This window comes from Nicotiana sylvestris, chromosome 7 (assembly GCF_000393655.2).
Source record: "Nicotiana sylvestris chromosome 7, ASM39365v2, whole genome shotgun sequence".
NCBI classification, from domain to species: Eukaryota; Viridiplantae; Streptophyta; class Magnoliopsida; order Solanales; family Solanaceae; genus Nicotiana; species Nicotiana sylvestris.
Genome location: NC_091063.1, coordinates 140,700,124 through 140,712,834, shown reverse-complemented (window position 1 = coordinate 140,712,834; position 12,711 = coordinate 140,700,124). Strand labels below are relative to the sequence as shown.

Below are 12,711 nucleotides of genomic sequence, written 5' to 3'. Positions count from 1 at the left end.
CGAAACGGTTCTACCTGAGTTAAGCTGCGTAAAACAACCTGAGCGAAGAGTTCTTCTATTCGGAAATATGAGCTGGATCCCCTAGGCGAAATGGTTCTACCTGAGTTAAGCTGCATAAAACAACCTGAGCGAAGAGTTCTTCTACTCGGAACTATGAGTTGTATCCCCCTAGGCGAAATGGTTCTACTTGAGTTAAGCTGCGTAAAACAACCTGAGCAAAGAATTCTTCTACTCAGAACTATGAGCTGGATCCCCCTAGGCGAAGTGGTTCTACCTGAGTTAAGCTACGTAAAACACCCTGAGCAAAAAGTACTTCTACTCGGAACTATGAGCTGGATTCCCCTAGATGAAATGGTTCTACCTGAGTTAAGCTACGTAAAACACCCTGAGCGAAGAGTACTTCTACTCGGAACTATGAGATGGATCCCCCTAGGTGAAATGGTTCTACCTGAGTTAAGCTGTGTAAAACAACCTGAAGAGTTCTTCTACTCGGAAATATGAGCTGGATCCCACTAGGTGAAACGGTTCTACCTGAGTTAAGCTGCGTAAAATACCCTGAGCGAAGAGTACTTCTACTCAGAACTATGAGCTGGATCCCCCTAGGCAAAATGGTTCTACCTGAGTTAAGCTGCGTAAAACAACCTGAGCGAAGAGTTCTTCTACTCGGAAATATGAGTTGGATCCCCTAGGCGAAATGGTTCTACCTGAGTTAAGCTGCGTAAAATAACCTGAGCAAAGAGTTCTTCTACTCGGAACTATGAGATGGATCCCCCTAGGTGAAATGGTTCTACCTGAGTTAAGCTGCGTAAAATAACCTGAGCAAAGAGTTCTTCTACTCGAAACTATGAGCTGGATCCCCCTAGACATAATGGTTCTACCTGAGTTAAGCTACGTAAAACACCCTGAGCGAAGAGTACTTCTACTCGGAACTATGAGCTGGATCCCCTTAGGCGAAACGGCTCTACCTGAGTTAAGCTACGTAAAACACCCTGAGCGAAGAGTACGTCTACTCGGAACTATGAGCTGGATCCCCCTAGGCAAAATGGTTCTACTTGAGTTAAGCTGCGTAAAACACCCTAAACGAAGAGTACTTCTACTCGAAACTATAAGCTGGATCCCCCTGGGAAAACGGTTCTACCTGAGTTAAGCTGCGTAAAACAACCTGAGCGAAGAGTTCTTCTACTTGGATCTATGAGCTGGATCCCCTAGGCGAAACGGTTCTACTTGAGTTAAGCTGCATAAAACAACCTGAGCGAAGAGTTCTTCTACTCAGAACTATGACCTAGATCCCCTAGGCGAAACGGTTCTACCTGAGTTAAGCTGCGTAATACACCTTAAGCGAAGAGTACTTCTACTCGGAATTATGAGCTGGACCCCCTACACGAAATGGTTCTACCTGAGTTAAGCTACGTAAAACACCCTGAGCGAAGAGTACTTCTACTCGTAACTATGAGCTGGATCCCCCTAGGCGAAATAGTTCTACCTGAGTTAAGCTACGGAAAACACCCTGAGCGAAGAGTACTTCTACTCGGAACTATGAGCTGGATCCCCCTAGACGAAATGGTTCTACCTGAGTTAAGCTACATAACTGGGAGGTGTGAACAATAGTGATGCATGCTGAAAAAAAAGAAAATTGGAGATTTTAAGGAGCTTACGTTTAGTGACATTCGTTTTTTAGGATCAACATTCTGTACTGCTTTGTTCCTACTTCAAACAAAGAAAAATTTGTGAGTTTTTCAAAGTGCTGGTTGGTTTGTGGCCTTGATGCTCTGAGTAGTTTGATTCATGGCCACTGCTGTCGAAGAAATGATTATGTCAGCATGGTAAAGAGATGCTCGGCTGCTGTGTATCATTCTCTGGAGACCTTGGCTTTCCAATGTTGCCCCCAACTATTTCATACCCAGATGTCCATGGTATCACTACCCTTGTCTCTAAGGCAACACAATTTTTCTTTAAAATCAAACTCAATTATCTTGAACCTAGTATCAGTTTGTGTCTGTAGTGCCTATCAACTTTTCTCATGAAGTAGGTCTTGCTCATGCGACTTTCCAGTTTCTTTGAAACACTTTGTTCGCCTTATCAAATGAGATCTCAGATGGATTCGTGCCTTCGTCAATGCTATATATGCCCCAAATTGTGCTCGATATTACGGGGAAACTGCAGCTAGTTTTGCAACCATTTCTTTGCTTCGCTTTTGATGCAGGATTAGACCGAAAGGGACTCAAAGAAATATATGGGTAAAACAGAATAATAATTGAAAGTGAAAAAGAACTGTGCTTAAACAAAAGGTGTCCCTTTCGGGGAAAGGAATAGGGAGAATTATCTGGAGGTATGTGCCGACTTCAATGAATCATGACATGCATTTTGGACTGGACGCCTGATCCTTTTAAGCTGTCTTATTCTCAAAATCCGCCGCAAATGTTCATCTTGAACTTGTCTTGGTTGTGCTCATGCCGAAGAATCAAAGACCCTCATTCGGCTAGTAGCGCCCTTTGCAGGTTTTCGCTAACTAACCTCTCTCATTTATCTACTAACCGTCGCCTTATGGTTCCCATCTGGGTTTTCACCAATAAGACTCTCTCATTTCTCTGCTCACGGTCGCCTTATAGTGCTGGTATGGGTTTTCACTTATAAGACTCTCTCATTTCTTTTTTTTTAAGAAAGATACTGCATGAGGGAGGTTACCCAACGCCTTTGGCATGAGGACTTCAAACATTCTCAAAAAAAATATCGATCAGAAGTTCTTGAAAGGTAAAAAAGGCAAAATGACCTTGAACTAAATTACAACTTTTGGAATAGAAAAACCGTGAAATAAAACCAACTTCTGCCCCAGTTTTGGAGTATTGGGAATATGGATTTTTTGTTCTAATGGGACCGAACCTAGGGTAAGGCTGCCTACGTATCCTTTCAGAATCAGGTCGGGCGTAGTTCAATGACTCAAGGATTTGTTGTTTTGGCTTTTCTTTTCTTTTCTTTTCTTTTTTGTACAAGTACATAGGTTCCAGAAATAAATAAGACAAATACGTCTCAAAAGAGTTAACAAAAGGGTGGCACCTATTTGGAATAGAGAGCAATTGATAGCCTCCGTCATCTCGATCTGAGAAAATCGGTGTGTGAAAATTCTACAGTGGGTACAAATCAGACATAATATCTTTTGACTGCATCTGCGTTAATAGTCATGTCCGGTACCCGTCCTTCTTCATCTACCAAGTGCAAGGCCCCTTTTGGTAACACTTTCTTGACGATGTAGGGTCATTGCTAGTTCGGGGCGAACTTTCCTTTAGCTTCTACCTGGTGCGGAAGGATGCGTTTCAAAACCAGCTGGCCTACCTCAAACTGCCTTGGGCGCACTTTCTTATTGTAAGCGCGTGCCATTCTTTGTTGGTATAATTGGCCGAAACATACTGCCGCTAGCCATTTTTCATCGACCAACATCAGTTGTTCTAATCAGGTCTTGACCCACTATAGACATGTGATTTTTTACCCTCTCCAAGATTTTTTATATTTTAGCACGTAAATATTTAATTTAGGCCTAATATAGCTATTTCAACTCATTTTTACTCTTTTACCTTATTTTATTACAAGAAAACGAAAATTACAAAAAAAAATAGTTTCATTAAAGTTTTGTACTCATTTTTAATCTTGAAAATACCAAAAATAGTTTTGTTTTAATGGTCGGTCTTATTTTAATAGTTATTTCACTTAAATAGGATTAATTAATAAATGAGATCGTATTTTTAGTCTCATCACAGAGAAAGAATAAAACTTGGGCTCGAGCAACCCATTTTTAGGCCTAATTTTGGACCTAGCCCATAATTCTCAAGCCCATAATTACTAGGCCCATACCCCTAACCTAATCCCTATCCCTATATAATACTTCATCTGTTCCAGTTTATGTGAACCTATTTCTTTTTTGGTCCATTTAAAAAAGAATGAACCCTTTCTAAATTTGGTAACAATTTAGCTTAAAGTTACAACTTTACCCTTAATGAGAAGCTTTTATAACCACACAAATACTCTGGGCTCCATTTGGGCTTGTTTAGGACCACAAATTCCAAAAGTCATTCATTTTTTTCTTAAACTCCGTGCCCAGTCAAACAGGTTCACATAAATTGAAACGGAGAAAGTAGTACCTAACCCCTAAATTGACAAGACCAAAAAAACCTTATAGAACCTAGTGCCGTATAACTCCAAAAGAAGACAACCCCCTTCATCGTCTCTATCGTCTCCCTCAACAAAAAACGAGAAAATCTACCATGGGTTCATCCTAGCCCAGAACAAACAACCATTTCACCTTCTTCTACAAGAAAAGAAGCAGCCATAAGAGAGCCCTAACTCCACCCAACCTTCAACTATTTTCCCTCCCCATCTCTGATCTTCATCTCCCATTCTAGAGCAGCATAGCTGAAGCTCGCCCCAAAGCCATCGTAGCTTCAGTCATAAAACTTTGTCCAACAGCATGAAACCTGCCTGAAACCTCCGTGAAACAGTTCGGAAAGCACCATCCGAACCCAGTTGTAAATCAGTCCTAGAGTCGACACAAACAAACGCTAAATCATCAAAAACAGTTTGAGTTTAAGTGATGTCTCCGTTTGAACTCCGGTGAGGTTTACGGCGAGTTTTTCATGATCTCGTCATGGTTCTATCATAGCTCTGTCTAAAGTTCCAGTGAGGTCCTCATTCATCCGCGATCCGGATCCGGCGAGTTTTTGAACTCTGGTTGACCTCCTGTTCCCCATCGAGTAGTAGTCGGCATTTTTCTCCTGTAATTCAACCTTGGAGGTTTATTTTATCAATATTGAAGAAAGTTTATTTCAAAAAGTTGCAGAAGCAACGCTCATGGCTGCCTTTCAAAAAAAAAACCTAGCCAACGGACAAACAGATACAACGAGAGACAATAGCCATCTCCGTCGACCCTAGATTCCTCTTCTTCATTGAAAGCACTGCCTTGCAAAACTTGGACGAAATCAGTTTCTTTCTTACACAAATCAGCAACCGAACCAGCAGCAAAACCAGCTGTGAATGACTGTTTTAACACCTGAAATTAGTCCGAAAACTAATCAACGATGAGGCGTTGTTGTACGAGTAGGAGGGTCTGTCGAGGTCGAGTCTCCGGCGGGTCGAGTTGTAATCTTGTTGTTTGGAGGTTGAAGTCAGTGTTAAGCCATTTGCCTTCTCTACTTCGTAAACTCTACTGGTATCTTATTTTTCCTTTCGTTCTTTAATTTAATCCATACCTATTTTGTGAGCTTCTGCATAGTCAATAGTTTATTTGATTTAGTGATGTCAACTGTTCTAGCTATTTTGGCATGTGATAATTGGATATGATAATGAATTGGGAACTATTGGGAGGGAGTGATTATTTTCTCTTTGTGTTGTTGTTGTGATCTATTGGTGTAATTGAAAGCAACAATTGGGTCGTGGGAGTTTAACCGAGTTTAATTGATGTTTGGGTCCTACTTCGTTATGATATTTGGATTTAAAAGCATACTTTGAGTGCTGGGAAGAATTTTACGCAATTGAGCTTAGAAAACTTTTATACTCTCATTTTGTTTGGTTATATTATTAGCTAGTAGTATGATATAGGCCGACCACATGTGGGTAAACAAATTTTTCGGAGCATAAATAAATTGTCATGGCTATGGGTACGGTTCCCGTGACATAGTTACGATGCCTAATTTCCAGATTCGGGAGTGCATTTCATGTGACCCGATTATAAAAACTTTGAATAATAAAGCCTTTTTTGAAATAATTTGAGGTGTGCCATGCCAAATAAAACCTCAAAATGCATGGCCCTCACTTAATTAATTTGAACCTTTAGAAATCGAGGTGTGCCATTTAGTTGAATTTTTCATGGCCCTCACAAATTTGAAAGTGCGTAATTGCTTTAGGCGCGTTATTTTAATAATTTACCTTCCTAAACTCGGGTGCGCATTTATGTGACCCAAAGCCAAATCTCAACAACGTTAGATAAAATGTGTTGTGGACTGCGAGTGCATTTATGTGCCGTGGTTCAAAATGCATTTTATGTGACGTTGAATCTTCCTAAAAATATTAAATAAAAGCGGTTATAAAGTTAAAATCGAACCATAGGCTAAAACATGTATTAAAATCAGATAATATGCCAATTATGATAGTTTGAGAGACCGTGCTAGAACCACGGAACTCGGGAATGCCTAACACCTTCTCCCGGGTTAACAGAATTCCTTACCCGGATTTCTGTGTTCACGGACTGTAATACAGAGTCAATCTTTTCCTCGATTCAGGATTTGAACCGGTGACTTCGGACACCATAAATTATCCCAAGTGGTGACTCTGAATTTTACATAAAAATAACCCCGTTTCGATTGTCACTTTAAGTTGAAAAAAACACTCCCCTTATACCCTTTCAGGGGTGTAGGAAAAAGGAGGTGTGACACCCACTCAGTGTCTTCAATCTCTGATTCCACAATAATTCAGAGAGAGGGAATTTCGACTTCAGTGGATATTATAGCTTCAGTTCCATATACAAGCAGATACGGAGTTGCACCAACAGATGTACGAACAGTCATGCGATATCCCAAAAGAGCAAAATGAACTTTTCATGCCATTGTCTGGAACCTTGGATCATCTTCCTAAGAATCTTCTTGATGTTCTTGTTCTCCACTTCAATAGCTCCATTGGCTTTTGGCCGGTAAGGGGTAGAATGGCGATGCATGATTTTAAATTGTTCACATACCTCCTTCATCAAATGACTATTTAGATTGGCTGCATTGTCCGTGATAATGATCTTTGGGATACCAAAGCGACAGATGATGTTGGAATGAACAAAGTCTACCACTGCTTTCTTGGTGACTGCTTTGAAAGTGACAGCCTCAACCCACTTGGTGAAGTAATCAATTGCAACCAAAATGAATCTATGCCAATTTGAAGCTTTTGGCTCGATCGGCCCAATGACATCCATTCTCCAAGCAACGAAAGGCCAAGGAGAGGACATGGGATGCAACTCTGAAGGAGGCGAGTGAATCAGGTTACCATGAATCTGGCATTGGTGACACTTGCGAACAAATCTGAAGCAATCTCGCTCCATAGTAAGCTAATAATACCTGCAAGCAGAATCTTCTTCGCCAAAACATATCCATTCATGTGAGGTCCACATACACCCGAATGCACTTCACTCATGATCCGCTCTACTTCTGTAGCATCTATGCATCTCAACAAGTTTAAATCTGGGGTCCTCTTGTACAGATTTTCCCATTCAGGAAGAAACCACTGGCGAGCCACCTAATAGTTCTTTTTTGATCTCCTTTAGCATGCTCTGGATATTCTCTTGTTTTTAGGAATCGTTTTATGTCATGATACCATGGTTCACCATCTTGTTCTGTCTCAATTGTATTGCAGTAACCGTGTTGATTCCGAACTTAGATTTCTAGTGGATCAATATGAGTGTTGACTGGATAAGGGAGCATCGAGGCTAAAGTAGCTAAGGCCTAGCTCATTGTGAAACCGGGGAATGTACCTGAACTCGATGGATTTGAATCTTTTGCTCAAGTCTCGTACACATTGTCTATACGGAATAAGCTTGATGTCTCGAGTCTTCCATTCACCTTGGGCTTGCCGGATAAGCAAGTCAGAATCTCCCATAACCAATAGTTCATGCACATCCAGATCGATGGCCATTTTCAAACCCATGATGCAAGCTTCGTATTCTGCCGTATTATTAGTATAGAAGAATTGAAGTCGGGCTATTGTAGGGTAATGATGTCCAATAGGTGAGATGAGGATTGCCCTGATCCCAACTCCTTTGATATTGACAGCCCCATCAAAATACATTTTCCATACAGGGTGATCGTCCGGAACCACTTCCTCTATTAAGTTGACCTCTTTGTCTTGGAAGTATGTGCTAAGTGGCATGTACTCATCATCAACTGGCTTCTCTGCCAAATGATTTGCCAAAGCCTGTGCTTTCATCGCGGTGCGAGTGACATAGACGATGTCAAACTCTGTGAGTAGGATTTGTCATTTTTGCGAGCCTGCCAGTGGGCATTGGCTTTTGGAAGATGTACTTCAAAGGATCCATTCTGGATATGAGGTAAGTAGTGTATGCCAAAAGATAATATCTCAACTTTTGATCCACCCAAGTCAAGGCACAACATGTTCTTTCTAAAAGGGTGTGCTTAACCTCATAATTGGTGAACTTCTTGCTCAAGTAATAGATTGCATGTTCCTTTTTGCATGTTGCATCATGTTGCCCCAGAACGCATCCAAAGGAATTATCCATCATCGATAGATATAAAAACAAAGGCCTATCAAGTTCAGGTGGGACCAGTATATGGGGTTTTGACAAATAATCTTTGATCCTGTCAAAAGCTTTTTGGCAATCGTCCATCCACTTGATAGAGGCATCCTTTGTCAGCAACTTAAAGATGGGCTCACACGTGGTTGTGAGCTGAGCAATAAACCTACTGATGTAGTTAAACCTCCCGAGAAAACGCATGACTTCCTTTTTGTTCTTCGAGGGTGGCAGATCTCGAATGGACTTTATCTTAGATGGATCTAGTTCAATGCCTCTCCGGCTGACTATAAAATTGAGGAGTTTCCCAGATGGAACCCCAAATGCACACTTGGCTGGATTAAGCTTAAGGTCATACCTTCGAAGCCGTTCGAAGAACTTTTTCAAATCGCATACGTGATCAGCCTGTGTCTTTGATTTTATGATGACATCATTGACATATATTTCAACCTCTTTGTGCATCATGTCGTGAAAAATGGTGGTCATAGCCCTCATGTAAGTTGCCCCTGCATTCTTTAAACCGAATGGCATGACCCTGTAATAATAAGTACCCCATGGAGTGGTGAAAGCGGTTTTTTCTGCATCATCCTCATCCATTAGAATTTGGCGGTACCCAACATAGCAATCCACGAACGATTGTATCTCATGCTTTGTGCAATTATCTACAAAAATGTGGATATTTGGTAAAGGAAAATTATCCTTTGGACTTGATTTGTTCAGGTCCCTGTAGTCAACACAGACTCTGGTCTTTCCATCCTTCTACGGCACATGCACAATATTTGCCACCCAGGTGGTGTATCGAACATCTCTGACCACATTGGCGCTCAACTGCTTCATTATTTCCTCTTTGATTTTGCCACTCACGTCTGTTTTAAATTTTCGTTGCTTTTGTTGTACTAGTGGAAAATCGGGATACGTAGGAAGCTTATGAACCACTAGATCAGCACTTAAACCCGGCATATCATCATAAGACCAAGCAAACACATCTCTGTATTCAAATAAAAGTTGAATCAAGGCATCTCTGGTTTTTTGTTCAGTGTGAATGTTTATCTTCGTTTCTCTGACTTATTCATGACATCCGCTATTAATCGGCTGAGTTTCATTGAGGTTAGGCTTAGGCTTGTTTTCAAATTATTCCAACTCTCTTTTATTTCCTCAACAACCTCATCTTCATCATATTCAACCTCTTGATGCATTATTTCGACATTAGACAGCTTTTTAAGATCTGGGCGTGAATTTTGCATACATGTCATGTTATTAAAGCCGGCATTAACAAAACTGAAATGGAAATAAAATGACTACAATTAGGAAAAAGAAAAGATACGAAACTTAATAGGAAACTGAACTGCATTTCGTTAAATTCGAAAGGATAGAAGGGTTAACATCAAAACATAACAATCATACTGAGATGTTTGGATTACAACCCTGAAAGTAACCCAAAATACAAAAAAGAAGTTGAAAAGCAAACTACCAAGACTCCTTCCTTGTGGGGAGAGGAGTTGCTTCCCAGTTGGTGAGCATGGTGTCTGGGTCAATTAGTTGCATATCGGCACGACTAGTGCCTTCACCAGCCTGGATCATATTCACTTCAGAAAACATCCGGCTGAGGTCATGGCAAATTTCATCAATGTTTGCATGAGCCGAGGAATTTTGACCCTCTTGGAGTCGTGGCTTGACAAAAGTGTAGAAAATGTAAGGGATAGGTTGTTGCAAGACCCATCCATTCTTTTTGCGGTGTTTGGCTTTATTTTTGTCTGCTTGTGTTGGCCTGAAGCCTAAGCCAAAAGTACCCTGGTTACTGAATGGAGAAATAGGCTCTAAAATTCCTTGCAATGATGCCCTAAGCCTTTTCCTAGATCATAACCTTGTCTCAACATAACTGCAACCACCATTATAGATGTGGCAGAAAGACGAGGATGCGGAATGGGATTTCCTTCCTCAACATGGTCCGCAACAATCACTTCAAAAGCCTGATAGATAATGGACTCACACCCTTCCTTGGCCTCAATACAGGGGATTAACTAGTCTTTATAAATGGAAGACTCGTCTTCCCCGTGAACAATAATTTCTTGCCAGTCATGTTCAAATTTGAGCATCTGGTGCAAGGTGGATGGCACAACTCGGGCCGTATGGATCCATGACCTTCCAAGAAGAAAGTTATAAGAAGTGACCATGTCCACTACTTGGAAAACAATCTCAAAGTCAACCGTTCCAATCGTCATGGTGAGGTTGATTTCCCCAATGGTATCTCTCGCTGAGCCATCAAAAGCCCGGATGCAAACATTGCTGGGTCGTATTCTGTCTATATTGATCTTCATGCTTTGTAAGGTAGAGAGAGGGCATATATCTACACTTGAGCCTCCATCAACCATGACTCGCTTTACATAATTCCCCTCACATTTGACCATCAAGTTCAAAGCCCTATTGTGCCCGGCTCCCTCCTTGGGAAGTTCATCATCAGTAAAGGAGATTCTGTTCACCTCAAAAAATCTGTTGGCCATCTTCTCTAACTGATTCATTGTGGTCTCCTCTGAGATATGTGCCTCGTTCATGACCTTGATTAGTACACGGGCATGCTTTTTGGAATGTATGAGCAGAGATAGTAGAGAGATTTGGGCAGGAGTCTTTCTTAGCTGGTCAATGATTGAGTAATCCTGAACTTTCATCTTTTTCAAAAACTCTTCCGCCTCTGCTTCAGTGACTGGTTTCTTTATTGGCAATTGGCCTTCTCTTATTTTCTTGGCCTTCCTCAGCTCTTCTAGAGAGTAACACCTCCCTGATCGAGTCAAAACTCCAGTTTCCCCCACTTCCTCTATGATTTCCTTGCCTTTGTAGGTCATCACGGTTTTGTTGTAGTCCCAATGAGTGGTTTTTGTGTTGGTCATAGGGGGTTGCACAATAGGTTTGATTATGATCGGCTCTGTTATACCTTTCGTACCTCCCTGCTTCTGCCTTGTGACGGGGTGGCCTCCAAGTACATATAACCTTGGGCTTGGAACACTGGAGTGAACTTCCAACCTCGAGATTTTCAGAACAAATAAAGTTGCCTTATTTGAGCTCTGGGCGCCTTTCACAATCAATGGCACATCTCGACTGGGACTTACTTCCAGAATTGTTCCTTTTTGAATTGCACCCACTATCATTTCTGCTCGACCGATCGGCTTGTATTCTTGATCTCGGCCAATCATTCCCACAAAATGAACATCATTGTGTGCTGGCAACAGGTTGTTTGTCACATTAGGAGGGTCCTCGCCATTCGCTACTACAATCAATTTTTCAAAAATAAGCCTCTCTACGGCTCTTTTTAGAGTCCAACAGTCATCAGTGATATGCCTCGGGGCACCTGAATGATATTTACATCTAGCATTCGCTTGAAATCCATGTGAATCAGGATACATATGGTGGGAAGCGATGGGTCCAATCATGCCTATTTGCTTCAGTTTCTGGAATAGACTAGAGTATGATTCAGCCAATGGAGAGAATTTTTTTGTTGGCCTCTGCTCTCGACCATAATCCTGCCTAGGACGAGCATTGTAGGGTGCCCAAAACTTTTGCTGTTGAGGTCGGGAGGCCCTTGGAGCTGGTGCCCGTACCTGCTGATTGGGAGGCCGAGCATATGATTGAGCATTGAACACTGTATATTGTGGTGGGCCCACAGAGTATTGAGGAATTGGCGGGGGGGGGGGGGTAATAATGTTGAGGGCAGCTGGATTGCCCCTGCTGAACTTGCACATAAGGGTGCATCTCTCTTCTTCCTATTTGCTAAACCCCCCCGACCCATTTTGGATAGCTTGGGTGGTGGCTTTGAGAGCAGCTTGACTTACAATTCTGCCAGTCTTGAGGCCATTTTCGACCATCTCCCCTATTTTTATTGCTTCTGCAAAAGGTCTACCCATCGCTGACATCATGTTCTGAAAGTAATCAGGCTCTTGAGCCTCCAGAAAAATAGTGATCAACTGCTCCCTCCACTTGATGGCATACTCCCTAAAACTTTCGGTCATCTTTTTCTTCATATTGGACAAGGAATTACGATCCGGCGCAATATCAATGTTGTACTGAAATTGTTTGACGAAGGCCTAGGCCATGTCATCCCAAACATGCTAGTGAGAGATATCTTGGTCAATGAACCATTCGGAAGCTACCACCACAAGGCTTTCTCCAAAATAAGCCATCAACAACTCTTCATTCCTCCTGCACCCCTCAGCTAGTTGCAGTACCTTTTCAAGTGGGCGATAGGGTTGTCGTGTCCATCATATTTCTCAAATTTTGGGTCTTGAACCCTCGTGGCAAATGGATGTGAGGGAACATGCATAGATCACTGAATGAAACACTTTTGTGACCACCTAGTCCATGTATATTCTTTATATTTTGTTCAAGACTTTTCATTTTCCTGGCCATCTCATCTGGCTCAACCGTCGTGGCAAGCTTTTCATTTTCCA

At 41.7% G+C, this 12,711-nt stretch overlaps 1 protein-coding gene across 1 annotated transcript; it reads right to left on the bottom strand.

Moving 5' to 3' along the window:
- Positions 1–7,975: 7,975 nt before the first annotated feature.
- Positions 7,976–12,273, bottom strand: LOC138873853 (uncharacterized). The gene is made up of 5 exons (XM_070152337.1): positions 12,097–12,273; positions 10,415–11,865; positions 9,744–10,124; positions 9,414–9,550; positions 7,976–8,934 (listed from the first exon to the last, which is right to left on the bottom strand). Exons 1-5 carry the CDS (start codon positions 12,271–12,273, stop codon positions 7,976–7,978), a joined length of 3,105 nt encoding a protein of 1,034 aa, XP_070008438.1.
- Positions 12,274–12,711: the final 438 nt, after the last annotated feature.